The sequence below is a fragment of the Eretmochelys imbricata genome, chromosome 10, assembly GCF_965152235.1.
Source record: "Eretmochelys imbricata isolate rEreImb1 chromosome 10, rEreImb1.hap1, whole genome shotgun sequence".
Classification (NCBI taxonomy): Eukaryota; Metazoa; Chordata; order Testudines; family Cheloniidae; genus Eretmochelys; species Eretmochelys imbricata.
The window spans coordinates 83,556,941-83,573,301 of NC_135581.1; the positions used below are offsets into that span (position 1 = coordinate 83,556,941).

General features: G+C 47.8%; 1 protein-coding gene across 2 annotated transcripts in view; it reads left to right on the forward strand.

The window, feature by feature from the left end:
• The first annotated feature begins 4,140 nt into the window (after positions 1-4,140).
• FRMD5 (FERM domain containing 5) overlaps positions 4,141-16,361 on the forward strand; it is an 80,240-nt gene continuing 68,019 nt past the window's right edge. For both annotated transcript variants that reach the window (XM_077828083.1, XM_077828084.1), the window contains exons 1-3: positions 4,141-4,245; positions 12,318-12,360; positions 13,541-13,619. In XM_077828083.1, coding sequence (XP_077684209.1) covers positions 12,354-12,360; positions 13,541-13,619 — 86 coding nt within the window. In that variant the 5' untranslated portion in view covers positions 4,141-4,245; positions 12,318-12,353. The remainder of the gene's footprint in view (positions 4,246-12,317; positions 12,361-13,540; positions 13,620-16,361) is intronic.

Below are 16,361 nucleotides of genomic sequence, written 5' to 3' on the forward strand. Positions count from 1 at the left end.
TAGGCACTATCCGCTGTGGACCTAAACCTGTGCCTAACTTCATACACAGTCTGCAGCCCCATGGACTTCAATGGTACCACTCTCACTATCTAGAATTAAGCATGTGTCTAAGGCTTTGCAGGACTGGGCTTCAGGTTTTAATAATCTCAAAGTATACCAAGTGTTAGGTCTATGATACTTCAAAATTCCTCTGTAATTCCCAGTCTAGCTGTATTTAGAAATTGTCCTGGCATGTGGGACCTTATAAAACTGCATGGTAGTTGGGCAGAAACCTGTTTTTCATAGACAGCCTATTCAGCTTCTTACAGGAGTCATCGCCGTGTCTTTGATATCTCTGCTGCAGCAAATGCAGAGCGGAAGCACCTTCACCTGCACACAGCTGACTAAAGAAGCTGCTCAAAACCAATACCAGTTCCTCTTGGCAGATTAGCTGAAGTGACTCAGGGAGGGACTGAATTGTAAGAACCAGAAAAAAATAGACTATGGCTTAGCCCCCCCCAGCCATGCCTCTTAAAACGTTCCGTTTAGCCATACTGGGAAGCAGAGCTAATCAATGCCATTACACGGACCAGGTTTGAACATTGCTACTTTTCCGTAGATGCCTTGTCCTATTCTTAATGGTAATTGGACTGGATGTTCATCCTGTTCTTCCAAAGGAGTTCTGCTGTAATTCAGCAATGCTTTCATGAATTAGAATGTTTAGAAGCTCCCTTTAGGAGTGGGTGTTTCCTTAGCATGGAGTCGTGAAAGCACTCGCTGGTTATAGATAAATATAGACTTTAACAGCACACAGCAATGCAAACCAGTGTAGAGCAGGAAGGGAAGAAGAAATTAGTCTCAATATCTCAGTAGAAAAGGAGAGAGCGAAAACAGGTTTGTCATAAATATAAAGGGAAGGGTAACCACCTTTCTGTATACAGTGCTATAAAATCCCTCCTGGCCAGAGGCAAAATCCTTTCACCTGTAAAGGGTTAAGAAGCTAAGGTAACCTTCCTGGCACCTGACCCAAAATGACTAATGCGGGGACAAGATACTTTCAAATCTGGAGACGGGGGGGGAAAGGGTTTTGTCTGTCTGTGTGATACCTTTGCCGGGAACAGATCAAGGATGCAAGCCTTCCAACTCCTGTAAAGATAGTAACTAATCTAGCTAGAAAATACGTTAGGTTTTCTTTGTTTTAGCTTATAAATTCGCTGTGCTGGAGGGAATGTGTATTCCTGGTTTTGTGTCTTTTTGTAACTTAAATTTTTGCCTAGAGGGATTCTCTGTGTTTTGAATCTGACTGCCTGTGAGATTATCTTCCATTCTAATCTTAGTGTTTCTTTTATCTTTGTTTTGTTCTTCTAATAAAGTTCTGTTTTTTTAAGAATCTGATTGGGTTTTTAGGGTCCTAAGAAACCCAAGCTGGTCTGTGTTCAACTTGTTTATTCTCAAGCCTCCCCAGGAAAGGGGGTGTAAGGGTTTGGGGGGATAGCTGGGGGAAGAGGAACTCCAAGTGGTCATTTTCCCTGGTTCTTTGTTAAAGCGCTTGGTGGTGGCAGCATACCCTAGTCCAAAGGCAAAGATTTTGTGCTTTGGGGAAGTTTTTAACCTTAGATGGTAGAAATAAGACTAGGGGGTCTTTCATGCGGGTCCCCACATCTGTACCCCAGAGTTCAGAGTGGGGAAGGAACCTTGACAAGGTTAAAAATAAATGTTAGTCCTTGAATCATAAAATAGTGAAAGACTAAAGAAACCTGACCTGCTTAGTTTATCCAAGAAAAAGCCAAGAGGTTACTTGAGCATGGTCTGCAGGTACATAGGTGGGGAACCGATTTCTGACACTAGATGGCTCTTTAGTGGATGAAGGCATAAGGCTCCTATGGCTGGAAGCTGAAGCCTGACAAATTCAGACTAGAAAAAAGGTGCAAATTTTTAATAGCGAGGGAAGTTAACCATTGGAACAACTTGCTAGGGGATGCGGTAGATTCTCTATCACTTGGGGTCTTTAAACCAAGACGGGATGTCTTTCTAAAAGATCTGCTCTAGCTCAAGCAGAAGTTGTGTTTGATGCAGAAGTCACTGGGTGAGGTTCTCTGGCCTGTGTTATGCAAGAGGCCAGACCGAATGATCATATCTTCTGGCCTTAAAGTTCTATGAATCTATAAAAACATCAGTGCCGTGTTCTGCTGCTTTACTGTTTGAAAAAAGAGTGGTAATTTTACAGCTTCTGCTGTGGAACCGTAATGTAGAACGCTGGACAACAGAAGTTAGGAGGTGAGATACCACAGTCTGAGCAGAGCACTGTAAACTGGACATTCATGAGTTCTAATCCCAGTGCTAACAAATGGCTGCTGCTCTGAAAATCTGCGGATATCCCCACTTTCTATTCCGGGGAGCAGGTATCCATGCAGGGCTCTACAAACAGTTTAAACCCCTTTCTCCATACAGTTGAGGTCTCCTCATCGAATATCAGGGTTGGAAGGAACCTCAGGAGGTCATAGAATCATAGAATATCAGGGTTGGGGAAGGGACCTCAGGAGCTCATCTAGTCCAACCCCCTGCTCAAAGCAGGACCAGTTCCCAATTTTGCCCCAGAACCCTAAATGGCTCCCTCAAGGATTGAGCTCACAACCCTGGGTTTACCAGGCCAATGCTCAAACCACTGAGCTATCCCTCCTCCCTCAAAGCTTGGGAAAAGAAATATGCCTTGCAATGTGACCTAAAGGCCAATGTGGACTTATGTAACCTTATGAGAGAAGCTAGTTGTACACGTGTGAACAAAGGATGGCATCACAGGGGGTTGTGAGAGTTAATGTTTGAAAAGTGCTACATAAATGCTAAATATTATTGAAGCAAGTGAAAGGAAAATTACTAAAAGCAGGAAATTTGTGAAAACAGACATGAATCTCTGGCAAGATGTTTATAAAAAACAGTGAAAACATTCCCTTAGAAGTATCCAAGAATGTAATTACAGTATTTCAGAGCATCCTCATTGTTCTTTATTAGGGTGGACTGGCTCCAGTGAGAGCCATTCCATGGAAAAAATGAAACAGGGTTACTTAGAAGCAGTTTTCTTACTAATGAATTACGTGCCTGCTAGTGAAGTGTCAGACTACAGGCTGCAGCGTTCTTCTGCAAGGAGTCTGTTGGGGAATGAGGATGTGATTGGCTGGATGCAAATACTGGCACACGCTGCGTGAACATTTGAAAGGGGTTTTTATTGAATTGGGAAACCATCCGATAGATGGTGATTGAAATAAAATTAAATGGGGCCATTTGAGTGATCTACTGCCAGGCCAGCAGAAGCCTGGAGCAACTTGGAGTTAGCAAAGGGAAAGGAGTACCCACACTGAGGCCCCAATTCAGCAAGCACTAACAGACATTTAACTTCAATGGGATTTAAGCATGTGCTTAAAGATAAGAACATTCTTAAATGCTTTGCTGAATTGGGGCGTCGGTCAATAGTGGCCCACGAGTTGGTAGAGTCTGAGCTGAGCAACAGAAGGAAGATAATTCAGTTAGGGTTGATAGTTTGTTCCATTGTGCGTAATATTGGAGCATGTCTGATCATTCAGATCACACGTTCTCCTAAAACCTGGGACACAGGCAGGGTAAGTTGGTGTGGAGCAGCCTGGACTCAGAACTTCCTTCTTTTGTCAACCTGAGCTAGACTCCACTTGATTGCAAAAGGTTGTGGGTATTTCACATAACCCAGAAACATCCCTGTTAATATTAATCCTGAGTGCTTAGTGTGACTATTTTACATTTCTCAGGCCAGGACCAATCAGATAAAAACACACTGGGTTCTACTCTCCGTTACACCTGTGCAGCCCTAATGACATGAACGGGACTTCTCTGCGGTGTAGGGGAGAGCAGAATGTGACCCACTGAAATGAATTCATCTGTGATAAAACTCCAGGGAAGTTAATGGGACTAAACCAAACCTGGGTGTGATCCTAGGTTTCAGATGGCCGAGCGTATTGGTATGTCATGCTCCCACTTGCAAATCCTTCACCATCTTGTTTCCAGCAAAAGCAAAGCCTGCTGGGTGTACTGTTGAGTATTTCAGTGCTCTAGGGGAGCTGTGGTTTTGCTTTTTAGTTAAACGTAGCAGGTGTGTGTCTATCCATTTGTAAATGCAGTTTCTTTATCTTGCAGAGAGATGCCAAGGGTCAGTATCTGTTTGACCTTCTCTGCCACCACCTAAACTTACTGGAGAAAGACTACTTTGGAATTCGGTTTGTGGACCCGGACAAGCAAAGGGTAAGTAGCAGCCAAGTTACGAGCTACGCTAAGATCTGTTTCCAAGACATGCTTGGATAGTCTGGAGGAATTTTCCCTACAGTAAACCTCTAAGGCAGTGCTGCTCCAGGTACATGTCACAGTCCTTAGCTGGGGAAAATATACCCTTCCTGTCTGGGGTTTGTATTTGTATTTTTTCTTAGTGATTCACTATTAAAAAAAAAAAGAGAGAGAGAGAGAGAAAGAGAGAATTGTTGTTTTTCATGAGACTAACAGACACAGTGCAAAACAAACAGGGAAATAAACTGTTTAAAACAGAAATCAACCCAGCCCTTTGTCGGGAGTCTTTCTCTATAGCTTTTCCTATCTCTGCTGTTCTGCAAGAAGACCAGCCTGAGAAATTGTATATACCCCAATGGGTTAATTGGTAGGGTAATGTGGTCCACCTGTCAATCAAAAAGCCAGAGGTCTCCCTCATTCACACTGTACCAGGGGAGGAGTCTCATCTGCTTCCTTTCATTACAAAAGTATGTTTTGATACTTTCTGTTCCCTCAAGCATTTCAGAGCCTATGCGGCTCTGAGAGGGCAGCTGGATCGCATTCTGGCTCATGCATCAGCAACGGAATTATTCACTTAGGCTGTGATGTGTGAACCAGAAAGAACTCAGCAGGAGTCACAGATCCCAGGATGAGCTGGCACTTAGGAAAAAAATCTTTTCATTTGTAAAATGAGCAGATAGGTAGGGGCGAAAAGGAGGAGCAGACATGGAACTTCCTAATGCCCATTTTTTTCAGGGTAGCTTTACCAAGTAGAATCACAGAAGATCTGGGTTGGAAGGGACCTCAGGAGGTCATCTAGTCCAACCCCCTGCTCAAAGCAGGACCAGTCCCCAATTTTTTTTTTGCCCCAGATCCCTAAATGGCCCCCTCAAGGTTTGAACTCACAACCCTGGATTTAGCAGGCCAATGCTCAAACCACTGAGCTCTCCCCCCACCCCCGGAACCACATTTTCACATAGAGACTGAAATGCAACAATCCCCTCTAGGGTAGGAAATAGAGCAGCTGCTACCTGGGGCAATAAAGCATGAGAAGAAAAAATACAGTATGTGGAAGCTTGATAGAGAAGACTTCTAGGTTAGGAATTGGCTGTGCATTGCATTCATGAGATTGTTTCAGACAGCAGGATGATGGGTGCCGATTGCACAGTGCAGTTTGCGAGCCCCAATCCATGCACGTTTGCAATGTCCCCTTCAAGTCAAAACAACTCTGCCCAGGTGCAGGGGTACACAACAGTGGTTGTTACTGCAGGAACAGGGACTTGCTGAGCTGTGCCTTTGTGGCTACGTATAATGAATATCACAGTATCGCCAAGAACTCAAATGTGTGTGTGTTATTTCTGCCACTTCTCAAGGTTAGTTTTCTACATTAGATTAATATTCCTTTACAAACACACAAAGAATGCAGAGTGTGTACACGCATACGGCACGTGCCACATGAGCACCTGAAATGGATGGGTTGGAAGCTCTGTATAACTCCCAACTGGTTTTTACTCTGATGGTAGCACTGAGTTTGCTGCTGAGCTTAAGACCTTTCCCAAAAGCCTCAGAACAGGAGTAATGTCTGTTCCTGCTCAGTCCCCTTGCACCCGTCACGGCATCAGAGAAACAGCGAGGATACGCCGGGGAAGAGAACTTACAGTGCAGCTCCCTGAAGAGTGAGGTGGTGCCATGAGCCGTCCTTGTTGAACAGCTGTTATGGTTAATTCCCATTAAGCACGGGGATGGCAGTTTGGGTCTTTCACTTGTCTCCTTTTCCTCTCCCAGCGGAACACACACCAGTGCCCAGGAGGCTCTGCTTGCTGTCTCTTCGGCACTCGCTGGTTTTTGTGCTCCCCGCCTCCGTGGCTAAATTCCTGGCTAGCGATGATGCATCATCATCAGTGGCCTCAATGTCTTTCCTGTGTGTTCGTGATCAGCTGACTCCCAATGCCTTTCCTTAACCCTGCAAGTTTTTTTCTGGGCACTTGTGCTTCCATGCTCCTCTCTGAAATCTCTCCGACCTTTCTTCCTGCTCATCAGTGTCACGGGCGATGAATAACCTCATTTGAAGGAGCGGCTGAATTCGTAATGGGCTAAACTATGGTGGCTCTTTAGCGGTGGAGAGCAACATTTTTCTTGCAGTGATTCTGACTGATCACTAACTGCCGCTCTGGTTGTGTTGCCTCTTTGTTTTCCTGCTTGTTGGCAAATAGCTTCTTTAAATATATGTACAGATAAGGCCTTGCGTGTGATACACTGGAATGTGTTGTCTGTTTGCATGGCCATTGAAAAGGGACCACCCTACAGAAAATTGCATGCACCATGAGTCCACACAAAGGCTAAGAAGTGCCTCTGGGAATTTCTCCGTACATATTAATAGATTCAAGCAGTGACATTGTTTCTTCTATTGAAATGTCTGCACAACTGGTTGGGATGGAGGCCTGGAGAACATGAGCTGTTTTGTCTTGTCCACACTGAAGTGATAATGGCATTTAGTGTGAAAAAAACCCTGGGCTTGGTCCTGACATCACTGACCACAGGTAGATCAGAAGGACCTCTGCTGAAGTTGTGCACTGAGTTGGACAACTCACGTGGCTGTGTGTGGGGTTATGGCATTGTTAAGGCCTGGAAGATTCTGGATGCAGAGTTCAAAAAGAGCTGGTCAGGTGGACCCCGACCCTCGAAATGGGCAGGGTTGGCCTCAGAGGGTCACCAGCACCCTTGGGTTGTGTTAATGTCCTCCTTTTTGTCGTTGCTTTTCTCAGGGGTGTTCTGAGCCCATTAAAGCCGTTGCAGTTAAAGGGTACAATGGGCTGGTGTGTAGTATGATGGGAGGCATCACAGAGCTCAGTGGAGTGACCCCAGTGTCAGACTGGCTTCAGTGTGACCAGAATCGAGGGGGCTGAGCAGGAATCATTTTAACCTCTGCAGTTAAAATGTGGCCGTTTTGTTATTAAAGAGCTGCCGAGGCTTTGCATTTCTCAGTTACGAGCACCGCGTTGAACACCTGATGAATGGGGCGGCCTCCTCAATCCATTATCACTGATACACAAGTAAATAATTCTTCTTGGAAAGCAAACCCTTGCTGCTCAGTGACGTGACTGATCTGAGGCGTGGGCAGCTGTAGGGGCTTGCTGGAAACGGTTGTGCAGCCAGGCTTGCGTGCTGCCTTCTCAGTGTGTCTGGGGTGAATTAGGAGGCACAAAGCTGACTCCAGTGTTCGCAGGCTCCAGGGAGTGTGATTGTACCAGCCGAGCACATGCCTGGCAGAGAGTTCTGGGCCATACAGAAAAAGTATCTGATATTTATTGCAAACGTATTTATTTGCGGAGTATGGCCAGGCTTGGCAAGGAAACTGTTCTGCATAGCTACAAACCGTCAGCAGTTTAGAAAGGGTGGTTTGAGAGACTGTGGAGCCAGAAACAGAAGAAACAGTGGTTTTAAAATTTTTCTCATACCATAAAAATCTTAGAAATTGGTGATGGCTTCTGATGACGGGTGCCCTGAGCCTACCCCAGCTGGAGCGAGGGTCCTCCCCTACCAGAGGTGTCCTGGTGTTTATCTGATCCAGTGTGAAGTGTTCCAGGTGATGGGACTTTCCCCACTTCCCTGGGGGATCTCAGACACCGCTCGCTGTTGGGGAAGGTTTTTCCTGACGCGCTGCTGACATTTCCTTTCCCTTCATGCAATCCCATTCCTCCCTTGGCTACCCAAAGAAATTCTCCCTCCGCAAGGACTCAGCGAAGGCCTCCAAAAGCTCGAGCTGCTCTCGAGGAAAGGGGGGGGCGGCGTGCTGCCCTCGCTGGGGTGTGCCATGTGCTGCACGTCTCGTACGAACGGCTTCTCCGGCGATGGCACTGCTGGTGTACTTACACCGTGGCGCAAGTGTCCTGGGTGCCCTTTGAGCTCCTGGCTCCTGGGGCGGGCCCGCTGTTTCCTCAGGATGGTTCTTCACGCTGCCTGCAATGTTTTGTGTTCACTGACCTGTCCCGTGACGGCTGTGATGTCATTTTCCTCTGCTATGTGGTGGTACCTCTCCCCAGGCATCTGTTAGCCCCCTCTTCATGCGGAGGGAAATCTTTCCATTTCTTGCATCTCCCTTTAAGTTGGGCCACAGACCTGAGCAGCGATGGTAGCAAACCCTTGCTGCAGTAAGGACCTCGGGCTTCTTTTTGGAAGGTGCTGTCAGAGTCACTCCGGAAAGACAGGCCTCAGGTGTAACCTGCTCTGTCACGTTATAATGAAAGGTGTGCTTTTTTTGCCCCCCAGCTTACGCTGGGGGATTTCAATCTATCAGTCCAGGCAGTGCCAAGGGGAAAAGGCATTTTGCAGATGCAGCTGAGCTGATCGTACATCCCAGCGCTGTTTGCCTGTATCTCTGGCACGGCAGCACAGTTAAATAACAAGAATCATCCCTTTAAAAGAGAGGTGTTTGTGCAGGACAGGGGGAGAGATCCAGCAGGCTTGGGGCGTAGCTGCAAAATCCTCCCGCTGCGATTTGAAAGAGGCAGTTTCTCAGCTAGGGAGGGGTTTGTCACAGCACGCATGCAGGTGTTGGTGTACATGTTTATAGTGCAGGATCGATGCTAAGGGTATGCCCATGCTAGAAATGCTGCAGCTGAACCTGTGGGCTTCTTCCATCCCTCTGAGAGGCGGGAGCTAGATCAACAGGAGTCTTCACTGGGGCTGAGGTCGGCTTAACAACGTCTCAGTGGTGTGAGCAATATAGCTAGGTCAACCTACATGTTGGGTGTAGACCAGGCCTAAAAGTACCCCACTTTGGGCTTTGGTTTTAATCATTCAGAATTGGAATGATAGATGTCTGTTTTCACAACACAAAGCACGTGTCCAGCTATAACACGTGGGTGTAACCCATGGGCCTAGACATTGACCGGGTCCTGTCAGCTCGCTGTGCTCTGTAAGGAATCAGACCGTCAGGTGATACAGAGCTGCAGACACCAGCTAATGGAAGGTGCCCAAGCCGAAGATTAATGTGTTTGACACGTAACCTGACTGATCTGTTGTCGCAAATGGAAACCTGCACCTGACCTTGGGATGCTGCAGCTAATAAAGCAAGGGGAAATATTTCCCAACTATCTTGTGCTTCACCTCGGCAAGTGCTTCGAGATGCCAGCAGAAGAGACTGCTGTCCGGCTGGCAGAGTTCTTGCTTAACCCGGCAAGATAAAACGCTCCCACTCAAATGGACTTGGATGGTGATACCTAGTCAGATGTAATGGTACAGCTGAGAGGAAGTGTGGCAAACCTTCTCCATCTCGGTGGAGCGCAGAGCGAGAATTGTAATAGAAATGTAACGTGGTCTCTTGGGTTCCCGGGGTCTAAAGGAGCAAGGGCAGAGGGGAAACTGCTGGCTGGTCACGCACTAGGGAGAGAGGGAAATTCTCCCTCCAACTCCTCTGCTCCCCACCCCCAAGGACGCCAGAGGGAAGGAAATGCCTTGAAAGATTTTTCTGTGCAAGAGGGTGGATTTTAATCAGAGACTCTGACGCTGGGGGGACACTTTATATCCACTGATGCCATCTTATTCCCTGCCATATTTAGTGCTGATCAGAGGCCCTGCAAACTGCAGGTCGGGGGATGCCCCCCAATTGACCCGGGGGGAGCAGCCAAGCGAGTGCTGCCCTGAGAAGGAGCGGAGAGGGGACAACTTAAACAAAGGTGGGGGTCTTCCTTTGGGAAATAAGGTGGTTCAAGTCAGACCCATCAGAGTGCTCTGCCAGAAATGCCCACTGCATCCCGGTCATAGTGTAACCCTTCTGCCAGGCCAAGTTGATAGCAGCAAGGGCTGGGCTCAGTACACAGGGGTTCCCTCTTATCAAAGCAAATGCAAAACTGGCTCGAGCCCCCACGCAGTGACCTGGGAAAATCTTACACACACCCCTGGGTGCCTCAAAAAGGCAATACTTCCCCTCTTGCAAGCATCTCGGTGTAGCAGAGAACCTTTAATAACAGGAGGTAAACGACATCAGCATTAAATTGGGAAAACACCACAACTAGGGTTCATCAACCAAACCATGAGCAAAGACCCCCCCCAGCAAATTGGACCACATCCTTTCCCTCGGGTTCTTGAGTCCCACAACCCAAACCTTGAGTCTAGCAATCCAGAAATCACCCAAAGTCAAAAAAAAATCCAACCACCCCAAAAGTCCAGCTCCAGAGTTCAAAAGTTCATCTGCAGAGTGTTACTCCCCAGTCTGGGTTAAAATGTGAGGTGGAGAAGGAAAGAGGTAAGGGGCACCTTACATGACCTGAAGTTGACTGCCCCACAGCTCTTCACTCTGATCCACTCCACAAGCTGCTCCGCTCTGCCAGCTGTCTCACAAACCGCTCTGCATCTTCAGGCTCCCCACTACTTGGCACAGTGATTTCAGCTCTTTGGTAACTTCAGCTTGGAGTAGCAGGAGCCTTAGTGCTGCTGCACCATAAGGCCAAAGTGAATTCAACACAGTACCTGTAGCTAGACTCTTAATAGGCCCCAAATTAGCTCTGACATTCCACAGTGGAGAGAGACAGAGGTGCAATTGGTGTTTCAGGCCCTCACAAAGGGGCCCACGCCACCAGGTACAAATACCTGTCTCAAGCTTCTCTCTCAATTCACAGAGTTTTGGAACCCATGTCCCTTGCCTAGCGAGTGCTACTTAATTGATGGCGAGTCCCTCCATCATAAGGCCAAGTACAGTTCCACTGTCCTTGATTCCCATAATCAGGGTAATAACAATTTATTCTTCCTGCCCCAATAACAGACACACTGGGGATCCCACAGCAGCCAAAGTGACCATTTAGGCAGCTATGGACTCATTCTAGGTGGGGTGGGTGTGCCTATGCAAATGAGATCGGCCCCTGAAGTTCTTTTCCACAACTTGCCACACCTCACCACCAGATGTCAGGGTGGAGCTCATCCTGACACTGCTTACAATAGTCTCTCCGGCTGTGGGTTCTAGGAGCCTGGGCAGTCTGAGGACAGAGTGACTGGGCTAGCCAGGGGCTGTGTGCTTTGCTGGGATAGCAGCTGGAGGTGGGACAGCTTTCAGAGCAAACCTCAGTCCTTGCTGCCCCACTCAGATGAGCCATGCCATGTCGCTGATTCCTGGTTTGGCCTGCTCAGAGGCACCCATCATGACTATATGATCTGCATGGCTGGGCCCAGTGATTTCCAACTGTCCCAGCACGTAGCAGCAGCTGGCTCTTCCAGGTGTACTGTCCTTGTCAGGGTTAAACCCAACTGTAGTGGGATGGAGGTTTGGCTTTTCAGATTGTCTGCTAGCCCTGCCCATGGTATCGGAGGCTGCCTCTTCCGACTCCATTTCTACTGCAAGCTGTCGCCCCACAGAGGTCGTAGGGAAGCGGCACTGCCTGCTCTGAGTGGAACGTTGTCAGTTGTGAGGTATCAGTTTCACCTACTGATTTCTTAGATTTTGCCACCCCCATGTGAGCTGGCATGAACTACGTTGTGAGCACGTGGCCAGACTAGAAGAAGACTTACCCTGCTCCCACTGACGTCAGTGGTAGAACTCTCAGGAGCTTCCACGGGAGCAGGAATGAGTTCTCGTTATTCCAGGGATCAGGCATTTTTCTCAGCCTTGCTTGCAGCGCAGCTGGTTGAGCAAATGTTCCTAAAATATTCCAGGTATTTTGACAAACTCAGGATCCCAGTGGCTGGTCGTTGTAGTGATGGGGATTTGCGTCTGACACGTTAGGGTCTGATACCCTACTGCCTTACCCTTTGTTTCGCTATTGACACCCCTGGCAAACCTGTACAGCCTGTTCGTGTTGTATGCCTGCCTTGCACAGGTGTAGATAACGATAGAAGATGTGAGGCAGTGGAATATCAGGCCCCTGCGTTTTAAACTTGCTGCATGGTTACCTCTTTCTCTATATCACGTATTGGTCATTCAAAGAAACATGCCTCTGTTTCAACCTGTTTTTTTCTGTTTCTTTTATTTTTACCCCAAAGGGGAGGCATTGCAACATGAACGTGAGGGTATTTGTTACTGGTCCTTTTTTTAAAAAAAAAATCTTTCTTTTTCATTTCAGCATTGGTTGGAGTTTACAAAGTCTGTTGTGAAGCAGATGAGAGGTGAGTATTGCATTTACTGTGCATCTGTATGAAGATGTCCTGTGGAGACTATGCATGCTCCCCTTAATTTTATAAGCATTTGCCTCTGGTTCAGAAACTTGACTCGTGTGGCTTATTCCCTGTGCATCACCTAGCGAATGTACCCTTCTGAGTATCTGTTACGTTGACAATGAAATAATTCTCTCTGGGGTACATTTTCATTAAACCACCCTTCTTGTGCCAATGTAAGTATGTCCATTTTGCACATGCAAAATCTGTGTTTGCTTGAACAAAACAGGTAACTGCATGGAAAAATGATTCAGGGGTGCAAATAACAATTTGCAAGCCCATCTGTTTTGCCCGCACAACAGATACAGTGACATGTACTGTCGACACAGCCATGGAGCCCAATGAAAACCCCCTTTGGAAATGCCCCGTTATTCCTTGAGTTGTGTTTTAGAGATCGTGCCCCCTACCCCAAGCTGTCCCTCTGCTCCATGGGCCAATGCAGGAGGAGCCATGGGCATTGTGTGGCGGAAACCCCATCCCCTCCCTGTCCGCCTCCATTGTCTTTGGCATCCTGTTTGTAGGGAGGAAGCCAAGTGTGGGAGCACAATGACTGCTGTCATGAGCAGCCCTTGCTTGGCTAAGGTGAAGGTGGGTGAGGATCATCTTTCTGATCCTTCCCGTCCTCTGTGGCTGTGAAGGCCTGCTCACAGTTTAGCCTATAAAGTGTACATGGGGTGTGTGTGTGCGTGTGTACTGTGTTTGTGTTGGTAGGGATGGGGGGGCGGATAAACAGGCCATTCAGATTTCAAGCAGTGTCCTCCATGTATTCTTAGGTGTCTAGAAACACTGGGGGACTCTAGATTGTTATTTACTCCACAATCCTTGCACAAAACAGGGGGGCAAAGGAGGGCTTTTAGCTTTCCCATTGAATTCTTTTGCCTTTATGACAAAGGGAGGTGCTTGAGGCCCATTCTTTCTCTTGGTGCATGGGGAGTTGTGATCACAACTTCCCTTATTGTTAATGAATGCTCTGTCTGTGATTTGGGGGGATATGTAACTGAGGAGCCAGATCTGGTCCTGAAAAAGATTTGAATAGCTCCTTTATTTGAGTTAATAGCTGAGGAAGACACTGGTGTATTTGCTCTCAATGGATACAATTCAGGTGACCGTACATTGTCATTTTACACTGCAGCCCAGCCTCCCTTCACCATGTGTTTTCGTGTGAAGTTTTATCCCACTGACCCTGCTGCTCTGAAAGAGGAAATAACCAGGTAAGACTGAAGCTAGTAGCCATGGAATGGGGTTTGCGTTGGGTGCTCCCAGAAGGTATTGTTAAAGGTCAGACACGCTTGGAGCTTCGCAACCTGAAAAGTTTTGTGTCTGCTGTGAGTTACAGAGCCATCTATGTAATGTCAGATTTTCCTAAACAGAACCAGTCAGTGTGACCCACCGTGTTTGTGTATAAAGAAGCATGACAATACTGTTACTATACACTGGAAGCATTTTATTGACTTGCAAAGTCATCCCGCCACAGCGGATGTTTATCATTAGCTGTTGATTTAAACTCACTAGCTTGAACTTCCACGACAGTCTGTTAAGAAGATTGAGTTGCCAGAACACCGCACTTAGAGTGTATGTCATAATTATAGCAGGAGCCTGAGGGTCCGTCTACGCTGCCTTGTAAACCTGGGTCTGTGAGAGCGGGGCTTGCAGACTCGGTGTTTCTAGGCCTGCACTTAAGCGTCCACCCTGCACTGTAAATCTGGGCTTACGATGCTGGACCCAGGTGTCTCAGCCGTGCTAATGCGTCCACACTGCACTGCGCAGACCTCCTGACTTGGGTCTGTGGCTTGAGGTGCATCCATGCTGCAAAGTAAATGGGCTTCACAGCACGACTTGGACTCTGGCCTGTCCCATTAACAGGGTCCTAGGACCCAGATCCTGAGCGCTTGCTGACCTGAGTCAGGTTGTCTTGTGTGTGGATGGAAGTGGGGCTTAGGTTCAAACCAGACTCAGAACTGGGCCGTAGTGTGCAGTGGAGACATACCCACAGTGACTACGATAGCTATGATCGCAGAACAGGTTCTAGTCTAACCCCTGGGTATTTCAGTTCCTTGTAACTTTCACCTTTGAGGCTGAATTTAGCCACGGTTGGTCTCTGCTGAAAGGTGACTCCGTTGCTCTGTAGTTTGGAACAGCAACAGTGAATCTGTGGCGATTCACCAGTCCCTCAAAGGTCTCTTCACTGACTGGGATGGTGGAACACAGCTACCAAGCTGCTGATCTGCTGGGGGTGGGCAAACCCTGGCTTAGTTCAGTCCCCACTTCATCGTCTGCTCTGAGGAGGGAAGGCGCATGGCCTTGGCCAGTAGGGTAAATGTGAGAACGCGGGGAGCGTGATTCCAAGCTGCAGTGATTGAAGGAACTGGTGGGATCTTTCTTCTTGTGCTGCATTGGGGTATGGGGGTGACCTGAGGTGATGGAAATGTTTGACACAGCTATATTTGGGCACCTGATTAAGATTAGGACCTCCTCCTCCCTGCAGATCCTAAATAGTGGGTGCTTTATGGTCCTTTGTGGGGTGCAGTGGTCCAACTTGTTCCCCTGGAGGTTCAAGGTGGGAGAGCAGGCCAAGTGGTCATGAGATTACACTCGGGTCAGTGGAGGACAGGGGGTTGACATATGTTTGGGGAGGGGGGAGAAATCCCATGTGAGTCGTGCCAGTCCTGCCGATGGAGGGAAGGAGGGAGGGCTCCAGGTGACAGCCAGGGAAGGGGATGTGAAACTCTCTAGTTTCACTGCATGAGGCGTGAGTTGTATCAAGGCTGCTAAGAACCCCTTCCGGGCCCCATCTGCCCCGCCACACCTCACGAGGTTTAACCAGTGATGTGCGGAGGCAGGTTCCCAGCACTCCCACCAGGGGTTGATTGAAGGGATGCTTTTCCTGTCGCTGGTGGAGCTGGCCTCTCCTGGGCTCTGCTGACTCAGCCCTGGCAGAGTGGTCTTGTCCCAGGAATAAAAATGCTGCTGAAAAGAAAATATTTAGGCAGTTTTATCCGGAGATTTGTTTGGCATTTCAGCTTCACTCAGACAAACCTGAAGGAAACCCGAGGTTTAAGCGGGATCAAATCTGGGGAATCCAGCCCTCTCTTGGGTTGACTGAAGCCACTTGCTCCAGACCCAGCACAGTTGATGGGCCGCTACTCCTGTGTCTCCGTGGTATGCCTGGCTGTGGAGCAGAGTGTTTGACACTCACAGGTTCACGCGCCTAGTGGTGGACTGAAGTGTTTGTAAGAAGCCTGTGGCCTTCAAACAGCAGATGGGGGAATTCCTGTCCTGTGGACACTGATGAAGTCATGGGACAATAGCAGCATTTCCCACAAGGTCTGGCCACAGGACGGGAATGATGAACATTCCTGAAGGGCAGGAGAGCCAATGTCCTCCTTCTCCCTATGCCGGTATATGAAACATCTCACTCACGGGGATTTACATTTTCCCCACCCCTAGCTCCCCATGAATCTGAGCGCTGGCTAGGCATATTTCAGAGAGAATGCCAGTGAGCTGGAATGTTGTCAGAGCGTGATGCCCTCCCGCTGCTACATGCGTGTCAGAGTAAAGCTGAGTCGTTTATTTTCAAGGCAGGGCACTGGATCCTCTGACAGCATTCCATTACGGTGACTCCGTTTCTATCATATCCAATGACTGATTCAGATTGAATCATTTTACCTGGTAGATGTTGGTGCACTAGAGTTTGAATTGCTCACTGTTCCTGACATGCTGCATTTAGATTCACTTCGGGGGCGGAGCAGAATCCTATTGTTTGCCTCAGCCAATCCGACATGAACTCCCCCTTAAAAAAAGTATTGTATTTATGTAACTAAGCTGGCTGAAGCCTGATTGTTTTTAAATTGTTTTCAGTACTTAGACTTTAGCTGCCCATCCAGCCTTGCTGGCTGCCAGACATTCTCTTAGGGGTAATTCACAGTCATCTTTAGACAGTCACGCTTTATCTG